Source organism: Felis catus, chromosome C1 (genome assembly GCF_018350175.1).
Source record: "Felis catus isolate Fca126 chromosome C1, F.catus_Fca126_mat1.0, whole genome shotgun sequence".
Taxonomy (NCBI): Eukaryota; Metazoa; Chordata; class Mammalia; order Carnivora; family Felidae; genus Felis; species Felis catus.
This window is the reverse complement of record NC_058375.1, coordinates 104857341-104869661: the sequence shown is the minus strand read 5'-3', so window position 1 is coordinate 104869661 and position 12321 is coordinate 104857341. Positions and strand designations below refer to the sequence as shown.

At 38.0% G+C, this 12321-nt stretch overlaps 1 protein-coding gene and 1 pseudogene across 4 annotated transcripts in view; one reads left to right on the top strand and one right to left on the bottom strand.

Annotated features, from left to right (window-relative positions):
* VPS45 (vacuolar protein sorting 45 homolog) overlaps window positions 1-11884 on the bottom strand; it is a 65785-nt gene extending 53901 nt beyond the window's left edge. For 2 of the 4 annotated variants that reach the window (XM_006935074.5, XM_019837765.3), the window contains exons 1-8: window positions 11669-11884; window positions 10899-11033; window positions 7686-7746; window positions 4667-4746; window positions 3299-3367; window positions 3044-3181; window positions 2502-2612; window positions 82-216 (exon numbers count right to left, since the gene is read on the bottom strand). In XM_006935074.5, coding sequence (XP_006935136.2) covers window positions 82-216; window positions 2502-2612; window positions 3044-3181; window positions 3299-3367; window positions 4667-4746; window positions 7686-7746; window positions 10899-11033; window positions 11669-11761 — 822 coding nt within the window. In that variant the 5' untranslated portion in view covers window positions 11762-11884. The remainder of the gene's footprint in view (window positions 1-81; window positions 217-2501; window positions 2613-3043; window positions 3182-3298; window positions 3368-4666; window positions 4747-7685; window positions 7747-10898; window positions 11034-11668) is intronic. The other 2 variants (XM_003990560.6, XM_045033453.1) reach the window with 2 other exon arrangements.
* LOC123379055 lies at window positions 1738-2135 on the top strand (annotated as a pseudogene).
* Window positions 11885-12321: the final 437 nt, after the last annotated feature.

Below are 12321 nucleotides of genomic sequence, written 5' to 3'. Positions count from 1 at the left end.
AAAAATTTTAACCTACATTAGTCAACACCGGCCTTCTTACAGAAAAATAATGAAAAACAATGAAAAAAAATTTTAACCTACATTAGCATAGAATTCATCGTTTTCAGCAGATAGGACCACCTCTCTTAAGTCTTTACTGATCCCCGGCACTCTGGAAAGATCAATCCGATTGTTGTTTATGCCCAGTAGTTCATGGACCATGGCCTGATATGTCCACTAAATGAAGAAGTAGGACAGAAAAATTGGTAACTGGTAAAACATGGAAATAGCAAATGTTCAGGAAAACAAATAAAAACTGGTAACATTCTTAGCAACTAGTCTTCTTTACACAGAGGCTCTTTATTTAGTTCAAGTTTTATTAATACTTTGTGTTATACTAAGCATTAAGACTTACTGTAGTTGGTTAAACTAAAAGTCAAAATACTTTTAGAGTTTACACTTTTGGAAGAGGGGCAGCGAGATTAATATTCCTGATAGAAAGAAAACAAATTAGATCTATCATTAGCTCTACTTTTTGCCCGTGAATTAAGAGTATATTTTTGGCTTCACAGATAGGGCTATATTGGTACTGCAGTTACAAGCTGTACCATTTCCTGTACGCTTCTGTGGTTTTCTGCAGCATGAGAAGTGTGTTCTTGCAGATCTGAGTGGTGCTATATTTATCCTGGGAACACTAATATTATCAGAAAAAAACCTTGTAAGTTGATCAAAACACACATATTCAGAAGCTTGCCTCTGTATCCATTTTATTTCCTATTTTTCCTTAACATGAATTGTGAAGAAGGATTGGTTTCCATTCTTACAAAATGTGAACTTATTTGGCAAAAATGGAAAGGAGAAACTCCAAATTTTGCCTTCTCACCATTTATGGAGAATGGGTTACTTTTAGTCCTAGGTCCTTTAGACAAAACTAAGTATTTTCCAGCCAATTACTCTCTAACTCTAGAATCTAAATGCTAGAAAGATTTATACATTTCATCTTAAGCAATATAGATCTATTAAGAAAGAACTTAAGAGGTTATAAAAGAAGGTGCTTAATTTCCGAAAATATTTGCCAAATGAATCCTTAAAAAAGCAAGTTTCATTGGGGTATGTATTCAGTACAACAAAATGTTTATGCTTCCATAGGCAGCATCCTGTGCATGCGTCTACCATTAGCACTTACTCTATAATTAAAATTATCAGTTGGAGCACCTGGGTGGCTCAGTCGGTTAAGTGTCCTGAGCTGTAGGTTACAGTTGGGCCTATATTGTCAAGGCTCTTAGACGCCAAGTTCAGGAGTCTGTATTTAAGCCAGTAGGCAAATGGGAAGCAATGAAGATTTTTGAGTCAAGAGTAAAAAGATCAGAACTGTGCTTTAGGAAAATAATTTAAGGGACGCCTGGGTGGCTCAGTTGGTTAAGCATCCAATTCTTGATTTCGGCTCAGGTCATGATCTTACTGTTTTGTTGGTTCAAGCCCTGCATTGGACTCCGTGCTGGCCGTGTGGAGCCTGCTTGGGATTCTCTCCCTTCCTCTGCCCCTTCCCCACTTGTGCTCGCTAGCGCACGTGCTCTCTCTCTACATATAAATAAATAAATAAATAAATAAATAAATAAATAAATAAAGTAATTTAACAACACTGTGGAATATATTAGAGTGGGAAGAAATTAAAAGTGGAGAATCAAACCCCTTCTGTTTCAGCAATCTTGGAGCCTGTGAAGGCCTGCTGGGAACAGGATTCCTAAAATGGCAAATATGCCTGGAAGGCTATGGTCCAATGCCATTTTTGCTGACCATAAGCAGGGTCTCCAGAACCAGAGGGAGCATACAGCTCTTCTTAAAACTGAAGGTGTTTATGCTCAGAATGAAACTGAATTCTATCTAGGCAAGAGATGTACTTATGTGTACCAAGAAAAGAACAACACAGTGACTCCTGGTGGCGAAACGAAGAAAACCAGAGTAATCTAGGAAAAGGTAGCTCCTATTCAAGGAAACAGCAGCATGGTTCATGTCAATTCCAAAGCAACCTACCTGCTAAGGCCATTGGACACAGAATCCATGTGATTCTGTATCCTCAAGGACTTAAACTTACTGAAAAGTAAATAAATAAAAGTGTATATCTGTTTTCTTATAAAAAAGGAAAATAAGAAATAAGAGTGAGGAATCAAGTAGATGACTATTTCAGTAATCTTATAAAAGATTAAGGGTTTATGACAAGGTGACAGCAGTATGAATGGGAAATTGCAGACAGACACTGGAAAAGTAGAATATACAGAACCTAGAAGTTGCCTTGATTAGAGGTGAAGGTGGTGGTAGAAAGGGACAGAAAGGATAAAGCAGAAGAAAGAATCGAAGATGACCGTGGTTGATACCAAAATTATAGGAAATACAAGGCAAAAAAAAGAAAAGCTGAAAATAAGGAGGAGAATACATGGATGACATTGTTCATTTCCACATTGGCATTTTGATGAATACCACATGAAATTGTACTTGTATTATGCTAATAAAGGGTTCTGCACCTGGTTTAGCAATGGGGTGATGGCATCATCACAACGATCTAAAATAAGCAGCAACGGAGGAACCTCAGTCCGCCGGAATTCAAACAGTTCATATTCTTTAGTTATTACTTGCTGTGGATGAGACAGAAAGATGATTTGGTCAACCAATTAGTTACAGACAGAGATGATATAAACATAAAATTAATACATAAAATACACATTTAACAACAGTTCTTTGCATCTTCATAGGCTTTCCAGAAAAGGATTCAAAAGCTTGACAACGTCTGGTAGCGTCCTGTTTAAGAGGTTAGTATTTAAAACTCTATTTTACCAATGGCTTAACTGGATCAAAATAGGTTAAATAGCTTGCAAATTTTTTTTGAGTTAAGCCTAAGAATCTCAGCTCTAATTTGTTGCTTTTGGTTTTTTATTACAAATATCTACCTCTTTGCCAGTAAACCTAACATATCACCTCATTGGTTATAGATAAACTATTCCTATAGTTTCTGAAATATGATAAGGAAATGAATGGTCTTTGGAACTGGGGATAGAAAAAGCCATACCTTAACACATTCTGCAAGTCTCTTTGCTGACTCTGATGAAAGCTGATAACGAATCATGGGACACTTCTTCAGAGATAGAAGGAGAGCCGTCAGTCCTTGAGTTGTTCTGGATAGCTGGGCTGGATCCCAATTTCGACCCTTTTTGTTAAAAATATATTATCAGAGAAAATATTTGAATTTTTTCTTACAAGTCCAATTACTTGCTGAATTAACTCCCACCTGATAAACTTATTTTTTTATCCTTTCATTCCATACCTGGCAGCAACCCAAAATATTCAGGGAAAACAAATGTGGATTCACAGCAATGTAATCACCATAAAATTCCTGCAAACAAAGCACAAGATCAGTCATTTGTTTCATAAATTCCAACTGATGATAAAGTAACATTTTCATATGTAATATAATATACTATGTGATATAATCAAATTTGAGCAAATGCAGGGGGAGCAATGTGGGGGAATAAAATAATTATAAAATAGTAGCAATAATAATAAATCTTTTAAAAAACAAAAAACAAAGTTGTAGAAGTATAAATATTACATTTCTGGAGACTTCTGTGCACATTTATCAATTAGTAAAATTAAGACACTGCTATAGGATATACAATGTCACACACAGATGAAAAAGAACTTTGCTGTTCAGTGTATTCTTTTTTTTTTTGTTTGTTTTAATCCAGTGTATTCTCATGAGGCAGAACATGATTTAAAATAGGTCATTCTTGGGGCTCCTGGGTGGCTGAGTCGGTTGAGTGTCCGACTTTGGCTCACGTCATGATCTCACGGCTCGTGGGTTCGAGACCCGCGTTGGGCTCTGTGCTGGCAGCTTGGAGCCTGGAGCTTGCTTCGGATTCTTTGTCTCCCTCTCTGTCTGCCCCTAACCCACTTGCATCCTGTTTCTCTCTCTCTCAAAGATAAATAAACATTAAAAAAATTTTTTTTAATAAAAAAATAAAAATAAAATAGGTCATTCTTTTTCATTCCTTTACCACCTAGCACATCCTTCTGAAAATCCAAAACTCATTTATTTGCTGCCCTATTCTTCCCTTAGGTGATAAATGTATTCAAACATTTGTGATAAATGTATCCAAGAACACTAAAGCGTTTAAGTAAAAGGTAACATTATGTTCTAATGCCACGTATTCTATACCATGCAGAATAAATATTTAGAAGTTACCAAGTTTTAACCTAATGACAAAAGTATGCCTTTTACCTCCCAGACAGAGCAAGATAATCACAAACAGAAATTTAACAAACCTCACTCACATCCTTTACTTTCTATTCTTTTCCAATCAGACATAGCCCTGTAGATGAACATTCTTATAATGTGGTTCATAAAACTAGAAGATATATCTGACCCTGTCCCCAACCCTATGAAACCCTCCTTATCCATGCAATAGGATCCAATACCAGTGCAATCTCCTTATTTGCACTGATTCCTCTAATTTTGTTTTCCCTCAATTTGATACCTCTTACAAACTTTCTAAATATGAGAATAGTTTGATGCAATGCACATTTATTGTGTCTGATCAACAGCCTCCCTTGAGACAGCACTTTTCTTATTTTAGATGCAAATCTTTAAAAAGGGCCAATAACAAGAGATGTGTTAGAGGACCAATACGTTTACCTGAACCTCAGCCACGACTTCCTGTTCATCAGCTTCAGCTAATGACTTCACATCACTCTTGCTGATCACATTACTGAAATCTGAAACAGACATATGAGTTGTGGCTGATTCAAAGGAGATCACCTCTGCTGCAATTAGACGTAAATGGGCTTCACAGTTAAAGCCTAATGACTAAGTGAAGTTTGGTATACATTGTGGTATATGTCAAAGTCAAACACCTTCAAATTGAAATGAGTAGCACAAATATGTTTAAATCCATAAGTCCATAATAATACTTAAAAAAAAAAAAAAAGACCACTATGTAGGCATTGGAGGATAGCAGGAAGCAAGTCCTTAATATTGAAAATAACAAATAACGGAAAGAAGTGCGTCTTCTTCCCTCAAATACAAACTGTACCACCAGAGAGAAGACGAGGGGAAATTCCTCTTTATGGAAATATTCCAACTAAAAAAACAAAGAAAAAATGATAATGATAGAATTAAAACATCATCATTTTTATCAACCACTAATGAATCAATGATGGACCTGGGCACTGAGCACCGACTGCCGCTGATATCACAGTAAGAGATAATCATTGAAAGCACACAACACTGACTATCAAATATTCTTGCCAAAAAGAAATCAAATCTAAACCTAATTAAGCCTCTATATCCAGGTACCAATTTACAAAACTAGAGGATAGAGGAATATTTTAAACTGCAAAGAATTTGTTAAACCACCCCATGGGGATACAATCGCCAAGATGCAGGCTGTCAGAAACTTTAACAGAACAATGTAGTTTCTTCAACAATAAATTGCCCGGGGGTGGGGGGGTGGGAAGAGGCGGGGGGGGGGGGGGGAGAGAGAGAGAGAGAGAGAGAGAGAGAGAGAGAGAGAGAGAGAAAGAGGAAGAGAGAGAACATCTAAAGAAGATTAAAGAAACTGCAACAACATATCAACCAATAGATATGTGTGGATCTTACTATGATCCTAATTCAAATACAAAAACAGTGGGGGAAAAATAAGAGAGTTTGAAATTTGAACAATGAATGAGTATTTGAAAACAGGAATCATTTGTCATTATTGGGAATAATAATGGTATCTTTAAAAATGAGTCCTTATCTTTTAGAGATGCACACTGAAATATTTAGGGATGACATATGTCTTAGATCTCCTTCAAAATACCATTGGTGTGGAAGTAGGTGGCAGCACCATAGCTAAAACAAGACAGGCTGTGGCAAAGCAATGTTTGAAACTGGGGGATGGGTACACTGGAATTTATTATATTATTGTCTACTTCTGTATATAGTTGAAAACTTCCATAATAGAAATAGTTTTTATTTAAATAAAGGAAGGGAGGAGCCTATCATACAAGATGTTTAGTAGACATAAAAATGCAAAAATGAAATTATAAAAAAATGAGATGAGGGGTGGCTCTATCAGTTAAGCATCCGACTCTTGGGTTTCGGCTCAGGTCATGATCTCATAGTTTGTGAGTTCAAGCCCTGCATCGGGTTCTGTGCTGACAGCGAGGAGACTGCTTGGGATTCCCTCTCTGCCTCTCTCTGCCCCTCCCTCACTCATGTTCTTTCTCTCAAAATAAAAAAAGAACGAGGAGACTAGGCAGTAGATTTATTATTGGTTATTAGTCTTAACTGCTGTATCAAAGAACTCTTTAGAGGAAAAGGGAGCCTTTCATCTTGTGACCTACTCAATTTTTAACTGAGAGACAGCACAAGAGTGACTCCATTAGATGTCTACTTAAATTCAGCAATACAGGGAATCTCTCTCATATACATATATATGTCATTGAGTACAAGTTTCTACACTTTCCTAAGTATCTGGCTTATAGTCACTCTAGAAAACATTTAGCAGTTTCTCTTTTTTTAATTTCTTTTTAATTTTTATTTTTAAATTTCTTTTTTATTTTACTTATTGATTTTTAGTGTTTATTTATTGTTGAGACAGAGAGAGACAGAGCATGAGCCGGGAAGGGGCAGAGAGAGAGGGAGACACAGAATCTGAAGCAGGCTCCAGGCTCTGAGCTGTCAGCACAGAGCCTGATGCAGGGCTCAAACCCATGAACCCGTGAGATCGTGACCTGAGCCAAAGTCAGATGCTTAACCGACTGACCTACCCAGGTGCCCCACAAATATTAATTTTTGGTACCATTATTTAATGTTGCATATTGTTGCATATCGTTACATAGAAAGTATGTATATCTTAGAGTATAATCTAAATCCTAAAAAGCCTTCAAGCAAGCTTTAAAATTTCTCAAATGTCCTACATACTGAGAATTAAGTTTTGTCTTTGTTTTGGAAATGGCACCAGATAAACTATACCTACTAATCCTATAAGGATCAATAATGACATCTAGAGGAGAATGGATGTAACTTCTAAAGCAGAATGTATTACATAAAAAAATAAAAAATCATATAAAATGTATAGTAACTGCAAACCTAATTTATTTCCACGACTGTACCCTCCCCAAACTCCCCCCCACAAATTATGTACATAAGAGGTATCTACTGAATAACTTGTTCTTTCAACCATTACATAAAGTAGCAAGAAGTGTTATGTTTTCATCTGGTATGTAAAATAAATCTTTGCTTTTCCAACACACTCAAGTATATCCTCCCTCCAAGTAATTCAGCTTCTGTGCCTCAGTTCATGAAAGTACAAAATAGGGAATAAGTGTACCCTTTCTTCTTCTTCTTCTTCTTCTTTTTTTTTTTTTTTTTTTTTGCAGAGGTGGGATGTGAAATTTGGCTACTTACAACTTTTGCCTTGCAAAGAATCTTGAAAGGCAAAGGAAAACTTAAAAAATAATTTTACCTAATCAATGATGAAAAAAGTCACGCTCAGCTTTCTAAAATAGAATGTTAGCCATAAGACTTTTAATACTTTGAAAGGACATTAAAAAAATCAGACTTATATAGAGATGGATTCACTTAACTTATTGATGATATGAAGCACCTAACAGGAAAAAACTATCTAGGATACAGTTACATGATTGAATAGGTGAAATAATATACTTACAAATAAAATATATACTGTATTTTGGTCTCCGGAGCTCTTGAATCAGATAATCCACATTCTCCTAGAAAGGAAAAAATAAATAAACAAATAATATATGAGGAGAACTCATATATTTAAGTAAAAAATTAATAAATATCATCCATTGATTTATTTCAGTATCTAGTGAGAATCTACTGTGTGCTGAGGTCTAGATTAAGTGTTTGTATATTGCAGGGGTGAGGGCTGGCAGTGAAAAAGAGATACGTTAAGTATTCAGGAATCAACTATAACATTAACTAGCTGTATTACCTTGGCCAAATTAAGATTTAAAAATATTAAAAACACAGGGATGCCTGGGTAGCTTAGTCGGTTAAGCATCCAACTTCAGCTCAGGTCATGATCTCACAGTTTATGAGTTTGAACCTTGCATCAGGCTCTCTGCCCTCAGCACAGAGCCCACTTTGGATCCTCTGTCTCCCTCTCTCTCTACCCCTCCCCTGCTCGCGTTCTGTCTCCCAAAAATAAATAAAACATTAAAAAAATATTAAAAACACAAATGTGGAACTACAACATAAAATTGATAGTAATTCTGCAAATTTGCCTCAGGCTGCTGGCCTGTAAATTATTCATCCAATCAAAATTCTTAAAAAAAATTTTTTTTAATGTTTACTTTTGAGAGACAGAGACAGAGCATGAGCATGAGCAGGGGAGGGGTAGACAGAGAGAGAGGGAGACACAGAATCTAAAAGCAGACTCCAGGCTCTGAGCTGTCAGCACAAAGCCCGACGCGGGGCTCAAACCCACAAGCTGTGAGATCATGACCTGAGCTGAAGTCAGGACGTTCAACTGACTAAGCCACCAGGCGCCCCCTAATCAAAATTCTTATATAGACTATCAAAATGTAGCTAATTCTTTAAAAACCAACATTCAAGAGAAAATATACTTAATTGTATTTACTTTGGCTTTTAACTTATTGGGACCTAAGATTGTACAACTGTAATGTTTGTGAAGTATTTGCACACAGTAGGCTAAGACTACTATTTAAAAAAAATTTTTTTTTCAACGTTTTATTTTTATTTTTGGGACAGAGAGAGACAGCATGAACGGGGGAGGGGCAGAGAGAGAGGGAGACACAGAATCGGAAACAGGCTCCAGGCTCTGAGCCATCAACCCAGAGCCTGACGCGGGGCTCGAACTCAGGGACCGCGAGATCGTGACCTGGCTGAAGTTGGACGCTTAACCGACTGCGCCACCCAGGCGCCCCGTTACTATTTAAAAATAAATATGAAATCTAGAAGTAAACATAAGAATTCCAATTACTTAAGATCATAATGCAGGTTTTTAATCTATTGTCGATAGAAATTTAACTATTAACAAGTTAAATTTCAATATGAATTTAGTCCCCAATCTAGACATGATATAAAATAGTATTGAATGTTTAAAAAAATCACACATTTCTTTAAAGAATTAAAAATAACGTAAGCAATGCACATTACTTGTTAAATGGGAAAAAGGTTTTTAAAATTGTCGTTTAGATTAAAAAATACATTGAAAGTTAACTTTATAATTTTAAGGATAAATCATTTTTAGTTTGAGAGAGTATATATATATATATATAGCTGTGAAAGAGGTTTTCTCACGAAAAATCTTAGGAAATGGACTAGATGATCTCTAAGATCCCTCTCAGCACCAAAATTTCAAAAGACCTACAAATGTGAAACAACTAGAAATGACTATAATACAGTATTAAAGCATTCATTCATTCAGGAACTGTTTATTGAGGTCCACTATGTAGCAGGCACTGGAGACATAGCAGTGTGAAAAAACAGATACCACCTCTGTTCTCATGGAGCTTACTGCTGGTAGGTAAGACAGATACTAATCACACAAACCATATGAAACTTAGACTATGACAAGCAATAGGGAGAAGATGGTGCTGTAAGGGCTTGTAAGAGGCGGGTTTGGCTTGGTCAGCAAAACCAGGGAAGACTTTCTGGAAGAAGTGAGTAAGATCCAGGTTGAAAGAAGAGTCTGTTCAAAAGTCCTGTGGCATGACAGAATAAAGTGAACTGAAAGATTAATGTATCTAAGAGCAAAAGGGGGAGTGGTTTGAAATGAAGCTGTACAAATGACAGGAACTAGACCATACAGAACCACAATTAAGGAGTTTTGTGTTTAGCATAAAAACAATGAAAAGTCATTCAAGGATTTCAAGTGGGGATGACATGAGCAGATTTGTATTTCAGAAAGTACATAATATACAAGCATGGTAAAACAGCTCATTGGAGTTGGCGAACATGAATATAAAGAAAACATACAGGGGCGCCTGGATGGCTCAGTCAGTGAAGTGTTTGACTTCAGCTCAGGTCATGATCTCACAGTTCGTGAGTTCAAGCCCCGCGTCAGACTCTGTGCTGACAGCTCGGAGGCTGGAGCCTCCTTCAGATTCTATGTCTCCCTCTCTCTCTGCCCCTCCCCTGCTCACACTCTCTCTCTCTGACTCTCTCTCTCTCAAAAATAAATATTGAAAAAAAAAAGGGAAATATACAAAATAAGCCTGGAATAGTACACGATTTTTACAGGAGGACTCAAGCTAGATTTATATGATGATGGATGAAGATGGACAGAAGGCTAAAGAACAAATGGAGAATTAGGGGAGGGGAACAAATAGAGAACAGGAATGAGCATGTAGAGGGGTGATAAAAAGGCCTAGTTGGCCGTAGTGGAGGAGCAGAGATTGGACACAGGAGGCTGTATACATAAGGGCAGACCAAACCAGCTAAAGGAGGATTTCAAGGACGGAGCTACTAGATATTGATTTAATCATGGAAGTAAAAGTGAGCCATTATATGTTCCTGTGCATAGAGGCAAATAAAATGATACAGACTCAAGATACTGGTGTAGGTATATAAGCGTGCAAGATTAAGTGGCAATGGTGTTCAGTGTAATAGGTATGGAGGTGAATCCAGGAATTAATCCAGGAAGTGATGTGCGTCTCTGGCAGGATAGTGGCTCTGGAAGTGGCTGAGAACCTAAAAGGCATCTTGGAGGAAAAACGGGCTATAAGGAGTGAACTGAGATGTGGAAAGGAGAAAAGTCAAGGTTATAACTCTGATGAAGCCGGTTAAATATGATGCCACAAATGATGATAATACAAATTTATTTTGCCTTCTTAATGCTTTCAGATCATAGTGTTCTGTATTTAGGCAGATGACAGCTCAGTTTATGTAGTACCTTCGTAGGTCGAAGAAAACAAATTGCTTTCAGATGTTTCATGATCTCTCGATTTTGAGAATCAATGCGTTCAAAAAGGTACACTTCTTTCTGAAGAATCTCTGATTGTGTGTATACCATACTCACAATGCCAGTCTGTGAAGAAAAAGAATCAACTAATATTATGCTAGTTAGAAATAATATAAACAAGCAACAAAACTTAAGACTGAAAAAATTATTTTTCATTAATACTTAGCTGGATAACTTAAATACTAATATATGTAATAACACTTACTGAGCATCCAAAACATATAGGTAAGGTACCAGGATGAACAACATATTCTCTCTGAACACAATCCATACATTTCCAAAACAAAAAATTTTCCCCATCATCTTAGAGAGTTTTTTAGAAAAATAATTCTGTGACCAACAAATAACCTGTCATCTCAGCTTGATCACTAATAGCTTTATTTTAAAAACACAACGCTGAGTGGAAATAAAAGTCTTCCAAGTGCTCTGTCTCACATATTATTTCTTGCCAGAGACATTTAGAAAAGGATTCCTGACTCCAATAAATTGTTCCGGGTTACAAGAAGAAATCTCTGGTAGTAGATGGTAGAGCCATTTAGACCGAAAACCTACTAGACAAGCTTTATACCACCTTTCAGTTCCATCCAGAACTGACCCTCGTTTCAAAACCTTTCATAAATACTAAATCCTACAGCGGAGTGGGAGTAGCTATCGTAAGGGAGGGAGGGTTCCCTCACAAATACTGAGCAAAGCAAACTCACCGTCTCTTTATCCATGAGAAGTACTTTCATACCCGGTCCGCTGTCCTCTATCATTTTGGAAACGTACTGCTTCACAGCAAAAACCACGTTCATGGTAGCGAATTGACAGGTTAGCCCCACAGCCCTTCCCGCCCCCTTTTTTCTGGCTAAATTAACCCCCGGCCTTTTGGCCGGGTCTCGGTGGCTTCCTCCCCGCCCGGCTTCGGCTTCCGGAAGTCCGGGCAACGGCGGTGCTGGGAGTTGTAGTTCCGCTGCGCGGCGCGGGCGATCCAGCCTCCCGGCGGAACGGAAAAATCCCGCTGAGACCCCTGGGCTGCGACGCTCGGCAGTGATTCGCCGCCAGCCACCGCCAGCCTAGAGGTGTGTGAGGCCTGGACTCGGACCTGCCGGCCGTGGTTCCGGGGTGCCCCGGCTGCGGCCGCAAGCCTCTCTTGCTGGCTTGGGGAGAGGGTAGCCCCTCGCGTGGTGGAGGAACTTGGCGTAAGGCTGGCTTGGAGGCAAGAACAGCAGAGTGTGGCCGTGGTCGCTGTTTGCCACGAATATTTTCCTGGGGGCAGTGAAGGATTAAGGGAAGAGAGATGGCGTAATGCGCCCGGCCGATCGGGAAGGTATTTGCTAAGTAATGGCCGAAGTTCGTCCTCCCCGGCTTCACC